The 21,414-nt window shown below is 51.2% G+C and overlaps 2 protein-coding genes across 4 annotated transcripts; both read right to left on the reverse strand.

Annotated features, from left to right (window-relative positions):
- Positions 1-4,915: 4,915 nt before the first annotated feature.
- Positions 4,916-8,162, reverse strand: AURKAIP1 (aurora kinase A interacting protein 1). 3 transcript variants are annotated; one of them, XM_075437511.1, is made up of 4 exons: positions 8,089-8,162; positions 7,525-7,616; positions 6,586-7,034; positions 4,916-5,650 (listed from the first exon to the last, which is right to left on the reverse strand). In XM_075437511.1, the coding sequence occupies exons 2-4, from the start codon at positions 7,574-7,576 to the stop codon at positions 5,543-5,545; spliced, it is 609 nt and encodes a 202-aa protein (XP_075293626.1). In that variant the 5' UTR covers positions 7,577-7,616; positions 8,089-8,162; the 3' UTR covers positions 4,916-5,542. The 3 variants fall into 3 exon arrangements, with proteins under 3 accessions (XP_075293626.1, XP_075293627.1, XP_009943099.1); XM_075437512.1 differs by having other exon boundaries at positions 7,525-7,613; positions 8,089-8,147; XM_009944797.2 differs by lacking the exon at positions 8,089-8,162 and having other exon boundaries at positions 7,525-7,902.
- A 1,857-nt stretch (positions 8,163-10,019) lies between these two features.
- Positions 10,020-21,386, reverse strand: LOC104338737 (C-signal). The gene is made up of 6 exons (XM_075437445.1): positions 21,216-21,386; positions 12,779-12,830; positions 12,284-12,471; positions 11,683-11,838; positions 10,699-10,809; positions 10,020-10,483 (listed from the first exon to the last, which is right to left on the reverse strand). The coding sequence occupies exons 1-6, from the start codon at positions 21,354-21,356 to the stop codon at positions 10,370-10,372; spliced, it is 762 nt and encodes a 253-aa protein (XP_075293560.1). The 5' UTR covers positions 21,357-21,386; the 3' UTR covers positions 10,020-10,369.
- Positions 21,387-21,414: the final 28 nt, after the last annotated feature.

Consider the following 21,414-nt stretch of genomic DNA (forward strand, 5'->3'; position numbering starts at 1 on the left):
AATACGGGTATTAGCTCACCAGAGTAAAGGTAGACGTTGTTTCTGCTCAGGGGTAGTCAGGTAACAGAAGGAGCAAGGTCCCATTAACCCTCTGCAAGGTGTGTTTTGTACACCAGATGCTCATAAACAGTCCCTGATACGGGCTAACAGGTACTCCTTCTGAGATTGGTCTTCAGTTTAGTAACTGAAAAAAGAACAACAGCTCCCCCAATACAGACATGAAAAGAACTCAGACTTCTGGTGCCAGTTAGGGCATGCAGAGAAATCCTCCCGCAGCAAAGGAGAAGGCATCACCCCTGCCCTCTCCCTCCAGTGAAAAAAAAAATAAAAACAACCCAAAAAAAACCCTACACACAAAAAACCCACAAACCAAAAAGCCTCACAGCAACAAAAAAAGCCCACCACAAAACCCAAACACACACTCCTCCACCCCCCAAAAAAACCCCCAAAAAACCCCAAACGCCAAAACACCACCAAAAAACGCCACGCTCCAAAAACCCAGGTTCTTCAGCACACTACCTATCAGGAGCCGATACAACAGCAACACAAAGCACCTCTCTCTCTGCATTTGCTGCTACAGCTGCGTGCGGCCAGGGTTACGGAGCACCCCACAGCCTGTCCTCGGCACTTCAAGACGCACGTGCCTGCTCCCGTGAAATCAGTCGAAAACCCTGAACAAACTTTTGGTCTGGGCCCTTTCCAGGTGACAGTCCACCAGCCTAACAAAATCTGACTGTCTTGGCAATACCAACATTAATTTTTTCCAGGCTCTCCGTGCTGTAGGATTTAAGGATACCCAAACGTTTTGCGTGTCTCCAAACAGCCGCCATTCAGACCAGTGTTTTCCTCTGAAGTCCTCGGTCCCATCACAACCTGCGCAGCTCCTGGTTTGAATCAGCTTCGGGTCTGGTCTCACGAGCGGCAGCCGGAGGAGCCATCATTACATTCCACTCCATTTCCTCTCCACATGAGTCCTTCCTGGGCAGCCAGCAAACTGTGCTTCTGCCTGTGCCAAGGACAGCATGGGGAGGGCATCCACGAGCTCAGACTCGCTGTCTGCATGACCTCAGGGCTGCTTTAACAGCTCGCAGACTATCCAACATGCGTTGTACGGTAAGCGCAAGATTTCCAAAGGAAAGGAACATCTTGTATTGACTGCTGGACTTCCCCTTTTCCTATGACAAACTCAAAGTTGAACAGAATTAATCTGAAGTGAGCCAAAACTACAGCAGACAACAACGGAGAAGCCTGTCCCTGCGGAGAACTGGAGCAAACAGCTGCCATGTAGAGCTAAAATCTCACCCGTAGACCCCAGACCATCACAGCTGCTATGGTCGTGCATGAAGAGATTAAGCCAAAGCGCGAAGCTGCTTCGACTGCTCACCCGTTTGGGGTTCAGTCCTTGTTACCAAAGGGACCAACCTTCTTGGCTTCTTCATTCGCACTGCAATAGCAACCACGCTGAGGTGTCACTCCTAGCTTTACAAAAAGGTGATTGAAATGCATTTGCTACTCCCCATCAGTACCACGGATCTCCTGCTTCAGCATTATTTCTAAAAATCTCTTGTTGTTGCCAACACCTCTTCTCTGCCACTGTGGACCACTAAGCAACTGTCCAGCTATGCAAAGCACAGGCAGTTGATGCAGGCTTCTCCACCGCTGCGCCAAGCAAACCTACCTTGGATTGTCTTAGACAACACAGTAGTTGAGGAAAAGCTGCAGCAAGCAGTTCTTCTCTCATTGCTCCCTTTCCATATACAATCAGGCCTGATTCTCAGCTGGAAACTATTTGTAAGTTACATTGGATTCATCTGTGTGCATGAAAGAACTATTATTTTATGCCCAGATGCCTCTGAAAAACTTCAAGAATCCATACTGATGAAATTGAACAAAGCGTTTTCTGGAGAAGACTCCTAAAAATGAATGTAATCCCTACCCTAGTAAGGAACATTGCTATCCAGGTCACGTAGACAACTAAAAATCTCAGGTTTGCCAGCAACCATTATTTGCTAGCATTAGAGAGAAACAGTGTTTCTGCCACATCTATGTCTGAAGCTCACTACCACCACGTTGTTGGGTTTTGACCTTTCCAAAAGGGAGAACATGCTCCGAGTTTGCAACGTGATGCTTTGGCCAAGAGAAACAAAATCCAGAACTTTTGTCCCTTCTCAGTCAGCCGACTCCCTATTTTAGAGCCAACTCATTTCAGCACAAACCTGATCGCTGCGATAAAGCCACCAAGCTTGATGTTCTGCTCAGCAACTGAGCTTGCTAGCTGTATCGAAGGGCGCACAATGCACGAATTAGGGATGTGAGCATGAGTGCAATTGGGTTTATATTCCAATTTTGAAGGTCCTACCCAGATCAGTGACTGTCAGGCAGTTTCAAACATCAAAATCACCATCCCCACTGGATACCTCCAGACTCTGTAATAGAGCACAAACTACTCTAGCAACCTCCTGCTGACTTTCAACCATTTCCTCTCAGAACAGCAGAGTAATAAGGAGACAGTGGAGAAATCTTCATCTTACATATTTTGAAAATTATAAAGTCAAACCTCTTCCGTCTGCAGCCTGTCCCCCCCCCCTTTTTTATTTTGCTACCACAGCTACACACACACACATGTGCATTTGTTAAGTGTGCAGGTAGGTCGGTATGCACATATTCTGGAGAAGAACAGCAACTCATAATCAAGCTTTGCGAAGAGCATCTTACGTGCTCGTGCTCCCCCTACAGAAAAATAGGTGCAGCTTTTGTCTATCTGATTCTCCAATCCTGTGGTCAAGAGAGTAAAAGCCATTATCTGATTAGTGCCTCGTAAGACAGAGTCTTTGCAGTATCTGCCACAAAGAAAATACAAATCCTGAGACACGCTGTGAGGTTCTTCAGCAAAGAGGAATACAGCTTTTATGTGACTAAGACTAGCAGTAACTGCCACGGGTGGTTACAGACGCTTCTGGAAATTACACAGTAGTTCCAGACTTTGATACATGCTTGTGTAGTTATGTCCAATAGATGCACCAGTAATGACTACTCTTGGCAGACTACAATTTAGAGGACTGGACTACTACTCAGAGAACATACCATCTAATAAGCTACTTTGCGGAGACAGGCAATTCACCAGTACCTTAATACAACACAACCATTGCCATGATACAAGAGTTCACTTGCACTGGAACATCACAAGGTACTCAATGATTATACTTTGCAATTCCCTCTGTTTCAATAATTCTTTCTAGTTCCTAGCCCAATGTAAAAACAAGTTAGAAAGCAAGGTGGTGCTGCTGATCCAGGGAAATGGCATACAAAGCTCTCTGCCTCCATGACCCCAGCAGACGTGAGCACAACGGACAAGTTTGTGATCTCCAGCCCCATCCTGATGCTCCCCAAGAGCACAAGAGGTTTCATGTCAAAGTACAGAAAGATAAGACCAACCTAAGCCCTAATGGAGAAAAATGGATAACATACCCTTGGGCAGGTTCGAAATTCAGAGACTACAACAGAGAACAAAGATGCAAGTTACAGGACTCAGTAAGACAAAAAGAAAATCAAGGAAGAATAAACCTCAAAACTGGCATGAGAGGTACAGCACCGATAAACGAGCAGGACATGCTACTGCTGTCTTTCATAAAGTCTTTTGCTCAGTGTAATTCCAAAGGCATTCCAACTGCTCAGCAGCCAGCAATCTCCTGGAAACGTGCAAACAGATTACCATTTTTCCCTAGACAAAAACCAGCAAGCTTGGACTAAGAACCAGTAAGAGAAGCCGTAGGACTGACAGAACACAACAATGCTGGCATAAAGGCTCTTAAAACCAGTGTGACTGAGGAAAAAAAAGACACGGACCTGACTTCAAAGTTGCTAATCCTCTCAGGCCCCAGCCTCTGCTCAAGGCATCTCTGCAGGGAATGTGTATTGGTGTTTTAGCAACACCTAGATGCACTCTCCAAACCTGTAAGCCAGAATCAACACTCAATCTGCTCTGGCTTGGTGAGATTCTGAGGCTCATGGCTAGCCATCCTCCTCCTCACTGAAATCCTGACAATAGGCTGAAAGAAAGAGTCCTACTGGTCTTGGGTAAAAGCAACTGCAGCCTATTTAAAGCACGAAAAGGATGGAACATCTTTTTAATTTTTTTGATCAAAGTTGCCTCCTGTTAACATGTGGTTTAGAAAACAGAACTATAAAAATGTGCTAACCACATGTTTCTACAGGATTTCAACACAGTTCTCAGAATGCCAACAGTTCTCTAGCAAGATTAACCGATTTTTAAATGTGGGCGTAACCTTTCCTTAAAATACTGCCATAAAGATCCAGCTGGCTGCTACATTCCCGGCTAAGGGGTTTCAGAGGCTTTGCATTTATTGCCATCTAGCGACAAGAAGATCAGAGAGCCATGCACAGTCTCAGGCGTGTCCACTGTGTGCGAGGAGTCTCCTGTCCTTCCCGCAGCACCTCGTAGCAATGAGTTCCACAGATTACTTTTTTTCTTCCCCTCCGGTTTAGTCAAGCGTCCTGCTCCCGGCAGATCAAAGGGAATGCATTTTCAGAGCAGCTTCCCTGTATGCTGCAGAATTACGAGCCTAAGGGAGCGCACTCTTTTTCCCTCCTTTCTCTCAGAGGCTAGTCCACCCCATCCATCTGCTGGAATACAGACAGGGAAGAGCTAAAACACACAGAAGTCAACTGCCTCAAACAGAAAAAACCAAAAGCAGAACCCAGATGTAAAGTCCTCTGTCAGGGTTTAAGATAAACATCTCTATTTTTCAGTTTCATGACTCTTCAATCTCATAAAACCAGCTGATTACAACAAAGTTGTCTCGGGCGTGAAACAGTTTTTGTAGTTAACGAATAATGAGCTCTCAACTTTTACTGACATCAATATCTGGATGTTCTGCATGACAGGGGTCAAGAGTAGAAAATAACAGCAATTTTTTTTTATTAGCACAAAACAGAACAGGAAAAACAAATAAGCCTTTTAAGGATTCTCATGCAATGCCTAACGCACATACACACTGTGGCTTCAGGTAACTGAAAACCAAAGTTTTTGTGGATATAGTCTGTGGAATTCTGATCCAATTCCTGTTTCACCACAACTCTTAGTAAACCCCAGCCCTTCTACAGTAAGACTACGAACAAATGCGATTTTGAAAACAGCTTTTCAAAATGCCTGTGTCTTCTACAGTTGTACTTGCAATCAAAAGAACTCTTTCAGTTACCCCATCTCCCACAACCGATTGCTCTCGTAGCGCACTGTTCCGTCTAACCTTCAACAGCAACCTCAGAAATTCAGCGGCAGCCTGAGACACCTTCGCTCGGACACACGGCCGGGGGCAGCAGCACCAAGTCACTACGCGGGGGCTCGCACCACTCTTTTGAGGAGGAAAAGCACATTGCTCTCAGCTTCGCCCATGAAAACTGCTCACCAAGACTGAAGTTTCCTCCTAGTAATTTCATCACACTCAGAAAAAGGTTAAAAGTAATCCGCATACTTAAATATTTTTTAATTACAATTACAGGCTAAAACTCGTTACAAGTGTTTTTATCGCTTTGAACTTTTCAGAAATATCTTGGGTGTTTGCCATCCCGCAGGAGGACTTTTCAAACCAGCTCTTTTCCAGATGCGCTCCAAATCTTTCTCAAATTTTACCTAAAACAGAAAAAAAAAAAAGGGAAAGAAAAAATAGTCATGTAGCTCAGAAGCAACACTCCAGTATTCAGCCACTGCCCGGGTGTCCCAAGGAGAACCTAGGTACAACACGCACAAAGCAAACAACTGCTTTGAAGTAGGCAGTTAGTTCTGAGTGCCCAAAGGGTCAGCCTTACTGTAGAAAATACATTGAAATGCACAAGGATGTTGGCAGCATTATTTTAAGAGTCTTGCGTAAGGAAAACTGAGAAGATGGAAAACAAAACTGTAAGAAAATTAAGAGGCTTCCCTCTTCATACAGTGTCCAACACTGCTTCCTAGAAATCTGAACAAATGGAATTACAATTAACCCCAATTTGCACCTAAGCAAGGTGAAAATTACCAGAGAATGTACTAAACCGTATCATAGCAAACCTAACAGACTCCTGAGAGGCAGTGCTGAAAGAGAACATCTACAGTCTGAATGAAGGCCCATGTCTTCCCTCATCCCTTCTATTAAGGGAACTCACAAGCTTCTATATAGAAAAAAGACAGTAGGAAGCACTTGAGGATGTTGGCAAGACAGGAAAGAAATTAAACCAGTCTCCCTGATATAACACAGACACATGACTTAATCTTTCACACAAATGCTAAAGTTCTTCTCAGCTAGCCATACAAGTCACTGTCATGCAAGAAAAGTTTTGCCTAGTAACTATCAGACACCTATGCTTACAATCACAGAGACATTCTAAATTACAGCTTATGCAGATGTACATGTCAAGCACAAAACAGAAAAAGCTATCGTACCAGCAAATACTGAATTCATTAAAGCTCTCCAAGCTGCTGCTAATTTTCCCCAAATCAATTCCACCTAAAAACATCATCCGACTCCTGACCAGAGCCCAGTCTGAGAAGGGCACATTTACATCAAGAAATTCACTGTGCCCTGAGCTCACCTGACGTTTCTTCTTGCGACCTTCCTTTATCCTCCTCCGTACAAACTTCCTTCGCTTCAGCAGCTTTTTGTACTTGTGCCGATTCATTTTCCTTCTGCGAATCTTCAAGACGTTCTTACATTGAAGCTTGTCGCTAGGTGTTCCCTCTCCTTCCTCCACATCAGCTCCCTCACCAGACGGGGGACAGTCATATCGCTGGCGAGGTTCGCAGCCCCCCTCTTCCTGAGCATGAAGGACTTCTGCTTTGGGAAGGGAGTACCTAACCGTCAGCCAGCTTTCCAAGGGGCTGATGGAAAGTTTTCTGGGGATCAGCACCTCTTCCAGTTCAGGGTCCAGAGCATACGACCGCTGAGGCTGCGCTCCGCTCTTGTTAGATGGCTGCGTGCTATAGTGCGCAGGTGTAGAATGACAGCAAAGAAAGGAAGACACCGACCTTGGCAAAAGGTGGCCTTTGAGAAGAAAAGAATTCCACTTAAGAGGCAGAATTTTCAAACAGTATCTTAAGAAAAGCTCTGACCAGCTCTCAAACCACCAGACAACTGCGGCCAGAATAAAGGAAGCTCCTTACGAAAATATATTCCCATCACAAAAGCAAGGAGGACTTTTAAATTTTAATTGTGTTGCTGTAACACCATCTGCTAAAATTACATTATACAACATTTTACTGTGTAAACTGTGTAAGTGCAATCTGGAATGGCTACGAACTCTTTGCTGTATGAAGCCTTTCTGCTGCCAAGGAATCTCCTCCTGAGCTTAGAGGAGGTCAAATCAGAGCTACGCAACACTGACAGAACAGCTCGGCGACATCACAACACTCCACAACCACTGAACCAACGACAGCCTCCCCACTCTCGCGCTGCTTCCTGGGAAAGAAATTTCTGGGAGCTTAATTACTTCAGAGAAAAAAACAGAACGCCAGGTCACACGGCACCTGCTTACCTGCAATTCGTGAAGCCTTCACCACGCGGGAAGTCAGCTGTGATATCAACATGTCGCTCCACTCTGTTCGCTGTCAGGGCCAGCAACGACTGCTAAAAGAAGAACATTTATTCAATGAGGCAAACGTGTTCTTTTTACACTTTGAAAATAACCTCTACATTTGACCCCAAAGCCGCGCTGCGACCCTCGAAGCGCCCTCCTCGCTTCCCCAACGCGCGGCGGGACCTCCCGCAGCGGCCCGGCCCGCAGGCGCCGAGGCAGCCGAGCTGCAGAGCGGGGTGACAACGCTCCGCCTGTCCCCGGCTTCCACACCGGGGCACCCTCAGCCCGAGTGCCACCGGCGCGCTGCTGCGGCCTGGCTTCCGCCGCACAAACCGCAGCGCAGCGGGCGTCCGCGGCCCTCAGGCCGTGAGGAACAGCCGGGCGGCTACCGAGGCGGCCCTGCGCTCGGCGGGCGGGCGGGATCCCTCCCGGCAGCGCGGCTCAGCACGGCCCGCACCGGGCGAGCGGGCACCGAGCCCGGGCCTAGGCCCAGGCCCCAGGCCGCGGCCCGCCATCACTCACCATCCCCGCCCGCCACCGCCCCGGAACTTCCGGCGGCGCGGAGCAGCTCCCGCGCATGCGCCGTGAGGCGCGGTGAAGGACAACTGAGCTGCGCCGTCGGGCGCCCCGCCCCTTTCCCCGCCCCGCGGCCGCCGCAGGGTCCCGGTGCCCGCCGCCCTCGGCCGCTGCCCCGGGGAGAGCGGTGGGAGGGCTGGGGGGGCGGCAGCCTCCGTGCCCCGCGGCGGAGGGGCCGGGCGGGAGCGGGGGTTTGCACTGATACTGGGGAAAAGTGATTTACTGGGAGAGTTGTGAAGCGTCAGACCAGGTTGCCCAGGGCGTGGTGGAGTCCCCGTCCCTGGAGGGCTTCAAACACCGTGTGGGTGTGGCCATGAGGATGATGAGGGGACTGGAGCATCTCTGCTACGAGCAGAGGCTGAGGGAGCTGGGCTTGTTCAGCCTGGAGAAGAGAAGGCTGAGAGGGGACCTTATAAATGCTTATAAATATCTGCAGGGTGGGGGTTAGGAGGACGGGGCCAGACTCTGTTCAGTGGTGCCCAGCAACAGGACAAGGGGCAACGGGCACAAACTGAAGCAGAGGAAGCTCCAGCTGAACCCGAGGAAGAACTTCTTCCCTCTGAGGGTGACGGAGCCCTGGCCCAGGCTGCCCAGGGAGGCTGTGGAGTCTCCTTCTCTGGAGATATTCCAGACCTGGCTGGCCGCGGTGCTGTGCAGCCTGCTCTGGGTGACCCTGCTTGGGCAGGGGGTTGGGCTGGGTGACCCACAGAGGGCCCTGCCAGCCCCCGCCATGCTGGGATCCTGTGAGTCGTGACATGGCTTAGCAGGCACGGTGGTGTTGGGTTGACTGTTGGACTTGGTGACCTTAGAGGTCATTTCCAGCCTTAACGCTCCTGTGGTTCCTTCTCCCGCCCAGCACCTGACATCCCACTCAAAGTGAGTGGCTCAGCCGGGTCGCACGGCGCTTGCCCCTTGCCCGCCAGGTTCATGCCGACGCCGACGCCACGCTGGGAGATGCAACCACGGCGTTCAGCCAGCGGGAAGGCACCACGCCGTGCCCACCCACTCACCCACGGCAGTGCGGCATGAAAAATAGGTGCAAGAGCAGAAGCGTGGTGTAACAGGCTGTTGTGACGCTGAGACCTCACATCCCGGTCAAGGCGGGGATGGCGGAGGCAGGCGGGCACCTCTCCCCTCCCCACCTGGTCCAGGGCAGGTCCCTGGGTGGCTGCTGGCCAGGAGCAGCCGCGCCTGCCTCTCCCCCTTACCTGGCCGCCGTTTGCCTTCTCGCACCGGGTGCGGGAACCCACCGCCTTGGCACAGCATGAAAGCGCCTCACCAGCTGGCGTGAGGGAGTGATGTTGAAGCCCGGCCCAGACTTCAAAGAACCTTTTGCTTTTATCCCTACCCTCAGTCGGAAGACAGAGATCTTTCCACCAGCGGTTTCCAGCGTTTCAGAGGAGAACAAGGGTCTGCCTTGGTTTCAGGTGCTCCCCGCCACGTCAGACCCGCCCAGCCCGAAGGAGACAGCGATGGGGAAGGTTTCTTCCCGCGAGGTACCAGCACAGTCCTCTGGGCAGGGAAAAGAAACCGACACGCAGAGAAACGAACTGGAGTAGTTTAGTAAGCAGGTTATTTGTTTAAACGAGACTTTATTGAAGACATTTTAGAAGTTTATGTACAAAACAACATTCCCACCCCCGTATCAGGATGTTAGTCACCCACTGGGAACAAAGCAAGTGCCTGGTGTGTCCTGCCAGCCTGCGGACTCCTGAAGGTTGCCGAGGGCTTTACAGAAGTACCGGATTCACGTCGTGTAGAGCTGGGCAATTTCAGCCTTGGCTCAGTTAGGACCTTTCGGAAACTGAAGGACCTTTTCCAGAGACATGTCTCCAGCAGACTGAACATACTGGAATCCGCCGCCTTACACTGGCCTTACTCTGAGGTCACGTCATTCGCTTCTGCAGACAGCGAGAGGCCCGCTTTGGTTTTGGAAGTGAAGAGGAACCAGCCCCTGGATTTAACTTGCACGTTTTAATCTATTTGAGATGGTTCCCGGAGATACCCATCACCAAGAGCACAGTAGTATTTGCAGGAAGCACTAGAACAGAGCAGTAGCAATACCAGGTAAAAGTCAGCCACCCCGCTTTCCAAACACACCTAGAGAGAGGCTGGCTGTCAGGCTGGCTGTTTCAGCTAGCAGGTAAGAAAACCCTAGAGACACAGACATTAGTGGCACGAGTTAAACAGTGACTGACATGCTCCTTCCGTAGCATCCTCTGCACTTCTACCACGGTAGAGTTTCCCCTTGCCAGTCCAGGAAGGAACCATTTTCTTTTTCGCCAAGACGGTCCAGAACGGAGAGAATACCTGGGATCGCCTCTTGCACCTGCATGGGAGCCTAAAGCAAGTTAAGCTTAGGTTATTGCTGGGAATATCCTACAGAAGAGAATCAAATGGGTTGAAGGAGTCCCTGGAATCAAGTGGGGTGTATTTTCCAGTTTCACAGTGTGCCTCTGCAGCACATGGAAGTGTGTCCTACACAGCGGGTTCTTGCTGAAGGGTTGGGACAACAAAAGAGTCATAATTCCATGTTTTCAGGGAGATGTCACTTACCATGTTTCCACCCATGTCTGTCTGAAGCCAGCCTGGATGCAAAGAAATACAGAGAATTCCATCCGATTTCAGGTCTGCAGCAAGACATCTGGTGATCATGTTCAGCGCGGTCTGCAAGAGCAGAAACCATCTATGGTTGTGCTGGCTTTACAAACCTTGAGCAAGACCTTAAGCCAAGCTAACTGGCACCTCCCTTCCCCCAAGCTGTCTCCTGACAAAGGAAGGGGCAGCCACAGTACCACAGTAACTTATCCAGACTTAGTCTGGGGGCTTCATTCTCAGAGGTATCCATTAGGAGAATCCTTGTGAAAGCTCTATAGCCATAAGCTTATTGCCCAAAGATGAAAATTAAGTTATGATGAAAGATAAAGTAGCATTTGAAACTCCTAAGAAGCTGTGGGGAAAATAATATTGACAGAAGGACACTGTTTTTCTGCAATAATCACTACCCAAACATTCAGGTTTTTACTTCTGAGCAGGGAAAACAAGCATAGTAACAGCTTATGAGTAGGTGGTGTAGGAGAAACTGGATGTCTGATCTTGACTATAAGTACAAACTCAGTCTCTGGATGTGACAAAACCAAAACCTCTCGCTAACTAGCGTTAGCCTGTACAGGTCAGCACACCTTTTGCTGAGTTTCATGCCTGCCGTCTTGGCTGGACTGGAGAGGAACACAGCTAATGGGACACACGCTTGACGGCACCAGTTCTTCCCTGAATGCCAAGTCCCTCTGAAACGGACCGACGTCAGAGCAGAGACGGAGCGTTTGTGAGCCCGTTCCTGAGAAGCTGGCATGCCTGCTCCAGGTGTACGGTTTTCACAGGTCCCATTTCCACCCACGCGAAGCACAAGAACAGTTCCTGTGTCAGCCTGTCCAAGGAAGTGCTGCACACCTACTCAGGTCACTGTCTTCAGCTCAGGGTGGTCTTTAACTCACAGGCCTGCCCTCACCCACGGAGCAGAGCCCAGGGAAGCCCACCAACCTTTGCTATCCTGTACGGGTAGACCTTGAGGAACATCTCATTTGCCTGGACGAGTTGCATGGAGGCAGCAAGGGAGGACATATTGATAATAGCAGCTCTGTGGCAGCCCATTCCTGTGCTCAGCTGGGCTGCCTTCCTCAGCAGGGGTAGAAATGCCTGCGAAAACAAGAGTTTGTTTTAATTTGGTCGGCTTGCTCTTGGCCCCTGCAAGGCCAAGGACCTCAGAGCCCAAGACCTGGACTCTCCGGTGCTGCTCTGTGAAGAATTGCAGTACAACCCTATGCCACCAGCACGGAATGGTGATGGCTCCCCAGACACCTTTCTATAACAGCCAGCAGTAAGTAGCAAGGACCTTCAGTCTCTTCTGCCCACCTCCTAGCCCAGCCCGCCCACTGAAGTGACCTCATCCCAGACGGATTTAAATAAAGAGAAAGATCTTTGATAGAAAGGATCTCTTGCTGCTCTCTAGGCATGCCGTTTGATATCAGATCTGTACCTGTGCAGCTCCAAGGTGCCAAACACTTGGGTTACGTGTCCAGCCCTACTAGTGGAAAAGCCTCTTATAGTACCATAGATTAAGCACATTCCTCCCAATTCTCACCTTGGTGACCATCAGCTGGGCAACTGTATTGGTTTCATAAATGGTGAGCATTGTTTCTGCCGTGACTTCTTCCAAGGAAGCAAGCACATTGATGCCAGCGTTGTTAATGAGGCAGTTCAGACCTTTGTCTCCCACAATTTCTTCCACTTCCTTGACCACTTTCTTGATGCTGTTTTCACAGACCACATCTGCACAGAGGAGCCAAGAACAGCCACAGTGAACAGTGAACCGTGGGGCTCAAACGCCGTCTGTCCCTATGCAACACACGCTAAACCAAAGCTCAGGCGTTAGTCTGAACGGGGACACTCAGGCAGAGCACAGCCAGGACAACGCACAGAAGTCTTTACATGATTCCCTGGTGTTACCTTCAGATGAGGGGAATTGTTCTCAGCTGCTGGAGGTCACGTACAGCTGCTGATCACCCAGAAGACCAGTTTCTTAAGATGCACTCACCTGACTTCGTTGAACATACTTCTGTATGAGCCCTTTACTCACCCAGTTGGAGGAGCTTGATATTGCTGTATTGCTTGCTAAGCTGCTGGAGTTCCTAGGAAGAAGAAATTATTTGGGTTATCCTTTTTAATATCTACATCCATGGCTATCACATAAACCAGTTTGAGATCTGCACCTCCAAAGTTGTAACCGCCATTTATTTTCAGAATTGGACTGAAGAAACCGACACTACTTTGTTTTCCAACCTGCTGAGCAGCTTCCCCGAGAGCGAGATCAGCTGCTCCAAGAAGCTGGACTCTTCACCTGCTTAGTCAAGATACCAGCACGCTCGATTGCAGAGCTCGTTCTCAGTGTGTACAGCTCGAGGGGGTGTTTGCAGCGTAATCAAAGGTCTTCGATCCAGCGGCTGCCGTTGCCGGTTCCGCGGCAGACCCGGTGCTCAGACTGCATTCCAAGCCAGTAATTCCCTGCTTCTGTAGGAAAAGCATCATTCCCCTGAAGCTCAGCTAGTGCTAGACATCAGCTTGGGACAACAGGAATGCTTAAGAAAAGCCATTTGGAATTATTGCTTGCAGGAAAAGCTTCCTAGCAACTTTCCCATGGAAATCCTGCTTCCCAGCCCACTCACTAGCTTCAGTTGTCCTAACTGAAGGCAAAGCACACGTGAAACCGGCTGCATACACAGCAACTGTCCCCGAGAACAATTCTCTCTCTGCTAGATAGCTAGAATGCAGCCATCTGTCTACTACCTCTTGGTATCAGAGTGACTTGGAGAAAATTAGTGCTCTACTGGTGGTGCTGCTGGACAAAGTGTGTCCAAACTGGGTTTAGTGGCCCAGCTGGAATACTCAGGTTTCTGTGCCATGTAGCCAAGTGGGAAGCGTGGCCAAGTGTAACAGATGGATTGCATACTCCCAGCCATGTTTAGGAGACTGAGCAACCCTGGACAAACATTCCAGCTCAAGGAAATCCATTTCTTTAGGAGCCCTTTGGGAATAGGGGTGAGGAGGGCTGATTTTGAAAGAGTGCTTCTTTGCCACTTGGAGACACTTAGGGACTCCATGTCCTCTGTCAAGCTATAACGCATTATGTCTTTTATCTCAGTCCATACCCTGCAGGATTCTCTCCAGGCTTGTTTAGAAAATTAGTTCTCCCACTGAGGACGATCTACAACCTCTGTTAAGGCTGTTAAGGGGAGGGGGAAGGAAGGGGAACAAGTCAGAAGTACAAAACCAGAAGACATTCCTTCCCTTCGACAGGGCTTAATGGGACGGCGTTCAACAGATTAAGGGCCCAGAACACCCTATCCTGTTTATTGATAGTCAGGCATGAAATAGTTCTGCCATGTCAAGGCCTGCAATAATTCTGTGGCTTTGGACTGTTCGCTGGACTTCAGTTTGACAGCATCACTTAGTTGATAAAGAGCTCCAGAAGTGCTCTGGCTTCTTGAGCTTGGTTCATTTATTTATAGTCTGACTGCTTTACTCTCTGACAGAAACAAGCTACTAAGTTTTGCTAAAAGCCCCGAGATGTTTTGTGTAGTGACAGCAACCAAGAGGCTTCTGCAGTGAGTAAGCAATATGTTAAGAACTCCAAACACTGTACCATTAAGCATTCTCCAGAACATAAACAGCATGAAATTAAAAGTGCTGCATGCAAATCAGGCTTACAGCTCAATGGTTTTTCCATTTAGTTAATTACTTGGTTAGCAAGTGACTCCCACTTGAGTGGTTGAAGTTTCTCAGAAGAAGCTTCCAGGCATAAAGCTAACCGAGACAGCTTTAGTCTTCAAGAATGTTACTCCACCTGATACAAACATCAGCTGAAAAATCCAGTTAGGAAACCTAAAAATTGTAGAAAAGCCTATTCTTTTCCCTACTGTGACTAGAAGGAACAGCGGAGAGGAGGACTGAGACAAGTTCACGGCAGCGCAGCCAGACCCAGCCACCGCAAGCCACCAGCCACGCGTGCTGCTTCTCCTCCACCCCCACCCCAAGCAGCTTCGATCAAAGCGATCAAAAGCCTCCCGTGTCCAGAGAGCTCTGAAAAACCTGACTGCAACGCACGCGTGTACTGGTTATGGACTCCCCACTGAATCACAGAATGGTCGGGGTTGGAAGGGCCCTCTGTGGGTCACCCAGTCCAACCCCCTGCCCAAGCAGGGTCACCTACAGCAAGCTGTAGAGGACCTTGTCCAGGCGGGTCTGGAATATCTCCAGAGAAGGAGACTCCACAGCCTCCCTGGGCAGCCTGGGCCAGGGCTCCGTCACCCTCAGAGGGAAGAAGTTCTTCCTCGTGTTCAGCTGGAGCTTCCTCTGCTTCAGTTTGTGCCCATTGCCCCTTGTCCTGTCGCTGGGCACCACTGGAAAGAGTCTGGCCCCATCCTCCTGACCCCCACCCTGCAGATATTTGTAAGTATATATTAGGTTGCCTGAAGGGGTAAGCTTTCCCGAAACACACTGTGGTCATCTGTCTCATGCCTTGTTCTCCCCCAAACAAACCAACTCCCCCCCCCCAATGAATCCGAAAAACCCCAAAATAACAAAAAATAAAGCTACACGACCAAAGCTGTCTGCAGGCTGCTTCTGCAGCAGACTTGTGCCCGCTCTTTTTATCCCGACGTGCTATCGCAAAGGCGCTGTGCCCAGGACAGACAGGTGAAATCCCTGGGCAGATGGGGTCTCCCAGCGCAGCCCGACAGAGCCAGCGCAGCCCGGAAAGGCGACGCACGCGTAGCACCCCGCCAGCTCACTGGCACCGCTGATCGAAGCGCACCTTCTATTTTAATGTCACTTTACGCAGTTTCGTTTAAAGACAGTGAGTACAGCCAACAAATCCCAGGGTAAGCCATTTTTAGTTAGTGCACTGTGATAGCCGATTTAAAAACAAACAAGACAAAGAAAAACAACAAAAAGCCGCAACAGAACCCCCTGAGCCCGTGCTCAGCATGGTAGCTCCAGAAGTGCTCTGCACCTGAATAGTTACCCCTGAGAATCGGCTCTCAGGGAGTCCAAGAAAACTTTAAACTCTGATTAGCATCTGTTGTTTCCTGCTTGCTGATTTTAATTACGACTAACAAAGAGTCAGCCTCCTCCAATTTAAACAAGATCCTCTGGCAGTCAAGGCTCCAGCTACAGACTCATCAGCGCACAGGAGATTTATTGCTAGATTTCAACCAGGAATGTTATGTTGTCTTTGTCATTTAGCAAGATTTACTTTGCCTTCTTTATGAAAGCATTATTCACTTCGGTTACAGCTCTTGGAAGGGACCTGGCCGCGCGAGGCCAGCTGGAAGCCATCGAGCCAGACTAACTCAGCCCGCAGGCAGCTCTGTCAGGCAAAGGGTGCTTGGGCATCCCTTCTCATCCCTTCTCCTCATCCCGCCGGCGCGCAGGACAAAGGCAAAGGTGTATGGCATCTGCCCGCGTCTCTCCGAGACGGGCTATTCGGTATCGCAGCCAGCTCGCTGTCTGACTGTGTGCTAGCTTACCCCAAGCTACCCCAAATCCACGCTCCGCTCTGACTCCAGAAGAGCCAGACCTTAACGCTGCAGGGAGTGCAAAGCACTTCCAGGAAAAAAAAAAAAAACCAACACACTGCAATAACCCAAAATTAGAAAGACTTCAAGCGTGCCCCCTTTGCCCCGCATAACACATCCATCTTGCTAGAGCGCTGCTCCAGAGACTGCTCCGCTGCTCTTCCCAGCAGCAGAGCACATGGCTGAGGTACGCAGCAAGGGAAAAACAGAAACGGAGCCTGACAGAGACAGTGAGCAGCAGCACCGCAGCGAGGGCTCCGTGTCTGCCGAGGGAACACACAGCCCTGTTGGTAACACTATCTCCTGCTCCAGAGGAAGGGAAGCAGCGCATTAAGCCCTGGAAGCTTTCCAGAGCCCAGCAGAGACTCCGCAGCAGCGAGGAACTGAACGCTTTCTTGTTCACCTGGGAACGCGCTTGGGCTCACGAGGAGAGCAGGAGGAACAGGAGATGCTCCCGAGGCCCCGCGTCCAGCTCCCGGCACGGCCCAGCAGAGCCAAGCTGCGTGCAGGGAGCGCCGCGAACAGATTTACGCCACGGCCATTCGGCTCCCTGCGTCCCCCAGAAAGCCAGCCCTTCCCTCCGTACCCCAGCAAGTCGGGGGGGGGCTACACCATCATTAGGTGCTGCCTTAGGCTTTGGGTCAGTTGGTTCCCTTTTATGGGGAAGCAGGACAGGGGAAGAAAGAGCAAGGAAGAAAAGCGGGAGCGGGGGAGAATTACAGACGGGTCCCTGAGCCCGTAGAGGCTGCCCAGCAGTAACTGCGCTGTGGTTTTGTCCATCTGGAAGGCAAAGACAGGACGTCAGGGTCATTTTGTAAGAGATTTGTAGCTGCTTCCACTCTCAGCGCTGGAGCAGCCCAAGTAAAGGTCGCTCAGGATCAAGCTGCGGCTGAAGGAGCCTCGTACGGTACTTTTCAAGGAGGGGCAGCCGTTATCTAGATGCGCCTGCGGGCCTGCTGCATGTTATCGCGTGATCGAAAGCCCATTTGTTAGGCAAATGTTTCTGCGGAGGCCACCTAGGAGCTATTCGGCACAAGAAACTCCAGTTATTACAACTCCTGCCAGCGCCGACTCACATGCGAACGCTCGCAGCTGTTGGGCATCATCCCAGGGCCAGGAAGGCACAGGAGCCGCGCTGCTTTCCGCAGCACGCAGGGGAGAGCCGCGCCGGGCGCTCCTCCAGCATCCCCAAAGTCAGGTCCCTGGGGGTTCTTCTCTGCCCGCTGCTCGGAGGACTCCGAAGCACGCAGTCGCCTAACAGCACGCACACTGCCGAGGATTCTCGGGACAACTCTCAGCTACCGGGGACTTGCCGCTGACTGTTGTCCCCAAGACGCACGCTGGGTTTGCCAGTAGCTGAGCGTATTTAATCGCTTTTCCTTGAAAAACTGGAAAGTGGTTTTCAAAAGGGTTTTCACGTAAGCTCTTCCCATCCTTTTTCCCCCTGCCTGCGTTCTGCAACAGGAAAAGGCGACTCTGCCGGACCAGGGGAGAGCAGAATTGAAGAGAAACTGTCCCAAGTCGCTGTTCTCCAAGCTCATCCCCTAACCCAGGGGAGGAGGTGGGGGACAGCGCGCTCAGATTAAGCAGGATTTTTCATATGGTCACTTGGCGCAAAGCAAAACAGGAGGAAACAAACAGACTGCTTGAATCCCCGTCAGGAGAAAAAGCAAGCGCCGACAGCCGAGGCGTGCGGGGGAAGAACAAGCCACCCAACCTCACAGCCCGGCCCGCACGGCCGTCGTCGACGGGCAAAGCCTGTTTCACGTGTGCTGAGACAAGGCTGCAGTGCCAGTCCGCGGAGTGCAGGAACCTAAACTCTGGGTTTTTGAGATTTGGCTGGAAAGTCAGCGAAGGCAAAAAGTTTTCTCTCTGGGGAAAAAAGAGAAAAGAGAAAAGAAAAAAGAGAAAAGAAAAAAGAGAAAAGAGAAAAGAAAAAAGAAAAAAGAGAAAAGAGAAAAGAGAAAAGAGAAAAGAAGAAAAAAGAAAAAAAGGAAAAAAGGAAAAAAGGAAAAAAGGAAAAAAGGAAAAAAGGAAAAAAGGAAAAAAGGAAAAAAGGAAAAAGGAAAAAGGAAAAAGAAACAAGAAACAAGAAACAAGAAACAAGAAACAAGAAACAAGAAAAAAAAAGAAAAAGAGAAAGAGAGAAAAAGAGAAAGAGAGAGAAAAAGAGATAAGAGAAAAAGAGAGAGAGAGAGAGAAAGAGAGAAAGAGAGAAAGAGAGAAAGAGAGAAAGAGAGAAAGAGAGAAAGAGAGAAAGAGAGAAAGAAAATCACCAAACCATTGCCTTTCCTTAGCATACCAGACTCCAGCAACACCGCCAGACTGGATCCGAGCCTCGCGCCGGTCAGCCGTACGCGGTGCCGAGACGCCCATCGCTAGCGGCTCAAGCACGCCGGTGCTTGCCCTCTGCCAGCTACAAGGGCTGCAGCAGGGTGGAAACACACCTCAGAAGGTCAGAAAGGCTTGTGCCAACTTCATGCGTTGCAGATGGGACAGATGATACTGGTGAGACGGCTACGATACCTTTAATAAAGATTTCCCTTCCTTGTGGAGCTTCCAAACCCATCTGTTAGAAATCTGCTTTCAGCTGGCTGCAGAGGTTTCTATTGATGTGCTGCCAAAGCGCAGCACATGGCCTAGAGGTCCTCACAAAGAACAAAAACCCACCCTGATCCACCAAGGACAAGCCTTGCCCACCCCCAGTAAAAAATAAAATAGCAACCTTCGGCTGCAGCCCATGTGTCCCGCCGGATCAGCGCTGGGGCTGCTGGAATGCGGCTCGGGGCCAGCTCCCCACCCGCGAGAGACGGGGCTGCGGCAGCCTGTCCGGGTCCCCACCGCCGCGGGCGAGGAGCGACCCAGACTCTTCCCAGGCACACTGTGCTGTCTGAAGGTTGGTTCATCTCCTCGTGCAGGTTTACCAGCTTTTTTGCTCAGGATTTTTAAGCACCGGCGATAGGAACAACCTCACAGGTTGTGTTAAGATACATCTTGCCCCCTCCCTGGCAGGGTTCAAGGCCAGGTTGGATGGAGCTCTGAGCACCCTGGGCTGGTGGAAGGTGTCCCTGCCCATGGCAGGGGCATTGGAACCAGATGATCTGTAAGGTCCCTTCCAACCCAAACCATTCCATGATTCTGTGATCCGTATAATGTTTCCTCGGAAGCTCTTCCTACCGAAGGGACCATTTCACTTCTCCGTGTAACTGATCCACGAGCGTTAGAATGAGAAGTTGCTGCTGGACACAGGGGCCGATTGGTGAAACAGAGAACCTCCCTCGGCACCGGCCAAGGCAGCTTCAGAACAAACAACTAAGCAGGGAGATCTCTATCTCCCAGCGGGTCATGTGTCTCCGCTGGTTTCCACCGCCGCACCACGCCGTTGCGCAATCACTGATAGGAAACGCGCCTGGGACAAACGCCAGATCCCTCACAGGAGTTCGAAGCCAGCGGAAGGGCAGTGAATACCTGTTCAGGAGGTCACCAAGGGCAGAGGGGGGTCCGGGGGGGAAGCCCCAGGAGCGAGCAGCTCCCAAACGCAGCCTGCACACCACATTTCACCCTCGCTGGGCTGTTTCTCAGCAATTCCATTCAGAAACTCCCTAAATGTGCTTTTGTGCTGGAGAGATCGTTTTGACAAGAAGAAACAACGTGCAGACCTTTTCCTCCGGTCCCGCAGGTGCCTGCAGAGCAGCGCGGCGCTGCCGGAGAACCGAGCGCTGCCGGCCCAGCCCGGGGCTCCCACCCCTGAGCGGGAGCCGCAGCGCTGGCTTTTAAAGTTTTTCCATAGCTACGCAGTAAACGAAGCTGCTACGTTCTGTTCATCGCTAGCGTGGCGTGATCACAGCTGAAAAGAATAAAATCCCCCGTGAGGGAACAGACATGGAAGATGCGTTTACCCCCGCACGTGCCAGGGAATTCGCCTCTCGCTACGGCAGCCCGGTGCCGCGCTTGAAAGCGGGGAGGTGGCGAAGCAGGGCTCTCGGTACCAGTTCCACCGAACGCCGGTGGCAATACCCAGGGGTCTGAGACAGCCACCGAGCTGAGAGCGCAGATTCGCGCGGCTCTGGAGCGCTCGAGCTTTCCGAGGAAAGGAGGAGGGGGATACCTGCGTGCGTGGCTGTGGGGGAGAGCCAGGATCAGCCCGGAGATGCTACGGAGGACAGCAGCGGCCGCGAAGCGAGCGGGCTGGCCACCCTCCTCCTCCTCAGTTTGCTCCCCAAGGGTTCAGAAAATGCCATTAACTTGCCTGACCGGCGTTTATAACAGTCTCGGGATGGGGAAGGAGTCCAGACACGGCACGGCTGTAGCAGCAGGAATGTTGGCAGAAAGCGGAAAGGGCTGCGAGTGAACTCACCAGCAGCACCTAACAACAGCTGCCAGGTTTTCAGCAGCGGGCTCTGGTCCCTGCCCGGCTGAGAAGGGCACCAGGCAGAGCGTTTCATTCGCCCTTCGTTTGGGCCTTCTCACTTGTTGCACATCCAGCACAGAAAGAGAAGAGACAGCAAAGACACGGCTCGTCCTGGGGACGCAGACACGCGGGGTAGAAGAGAGGAGGAAATCGGTAACGGGCGTCCCTGGGAAGGCTTCTGGGACGGGTGGATGGCTTGTCTGTCCCACAGGGCTCCGGGCCAGCGCCCGCTTCCCTCTGGCTGCAAACCCAGCTCCGGGGCCGGAGGAGGTGGCCGGGATGCCGGGGCTGGAGGGCTCCCAGCTCTCCCCTCCGGACCTCAGACGTACCCCAGCAGCGACGTCCCCCGCTCATGGCACCTCCACCCTCGCACGCCTCCAGCCCCCCAGCTCCCACCCCATCGCTGCCGGGACGCGCCGGTGGCAGAGATCCCCGATCCCTTCCACGCTTCCAGCAATGCCTTCTCCTCCCCACCCAACCCCGGCAGCCCCCCGGGAAGCCCCGGTTCCCCCACCCGGGGACCCCGTTACCTGCGCCTTCTCGGGGTACCGACAGGTCGCGAAGACGAAGTCCGGGGAAGGGTCGGAGGCTGCGAGCCCCCGCACCAGCCCCAGCCCGATGCCCCGGCTGCAGCCGGTGATGAGCACGGAGCGGCAGCGGGGCTGGGCCATGCTGGCACGGCTCGGTACGGCTCGGTAGAGCTCGGTACAGCTCGGTAGAGCTCGGTAC

Source organism: Opisthocomus hoazin, chromosome 16, assembly GCF_030867145.1.
Source record: "Opisthocomus hoazin isolate bOpiHoa1 chromosome 16, bOpiHoa1.hap1, whole genome shotgun sequence".
NCBI classification, from domain to species: Eukaryota; Metazoa; Chordata; class Aves; order Opisthocomiformes; family Opisthocomidae; genus Opisthocomus; species Opisthocomus hoazin.

Coding starts and splice junctions, on each gene's coding strand:
- LOC104338737 (XM_075437445.1), bottom strand. CDS start 21,356: ATGGCCCAGCCCCGCTGCCGCTCCGTGCTCATCACCGGCTGCAGCCGG. Junction 12,472..12,778: donor TATCAAGCTCCTCCAACTGG/GTGAGTAAAGGG, acceptor TCCTCTGTGCAG/ATGTGGTCTGTGAAAACAGC. Junction 10,810..11,682: donor ACCCGTACAGGATAGCAAAG/GTTGGTGGGCTT, acceptor CTGCTCTTGCAG/ACCGCGCTGAACATGATCAC.
- AURKAIP1 (XM_075437511.1), bottom strand. CDS start 7,576: ATGTTGATATCACAGCTGACTTCCCGCGTGGTGAAGGCTTCACGAATT. Junction 7,035..7,524: donor GAAGGCTTCACGAATTGCAG/GTAAGCAGGTGC, acceptor TTCTTCTCAAAG/GCCACCTTTTGCCAAGGTCG. Junction 5,651..6,585: donor GTCGCAAGAAGAAACGTCAG/GTGAGCTCAGGG, acceptor TTTCTGTTTTAG/GTAAAATTTGAGAAAGATTT.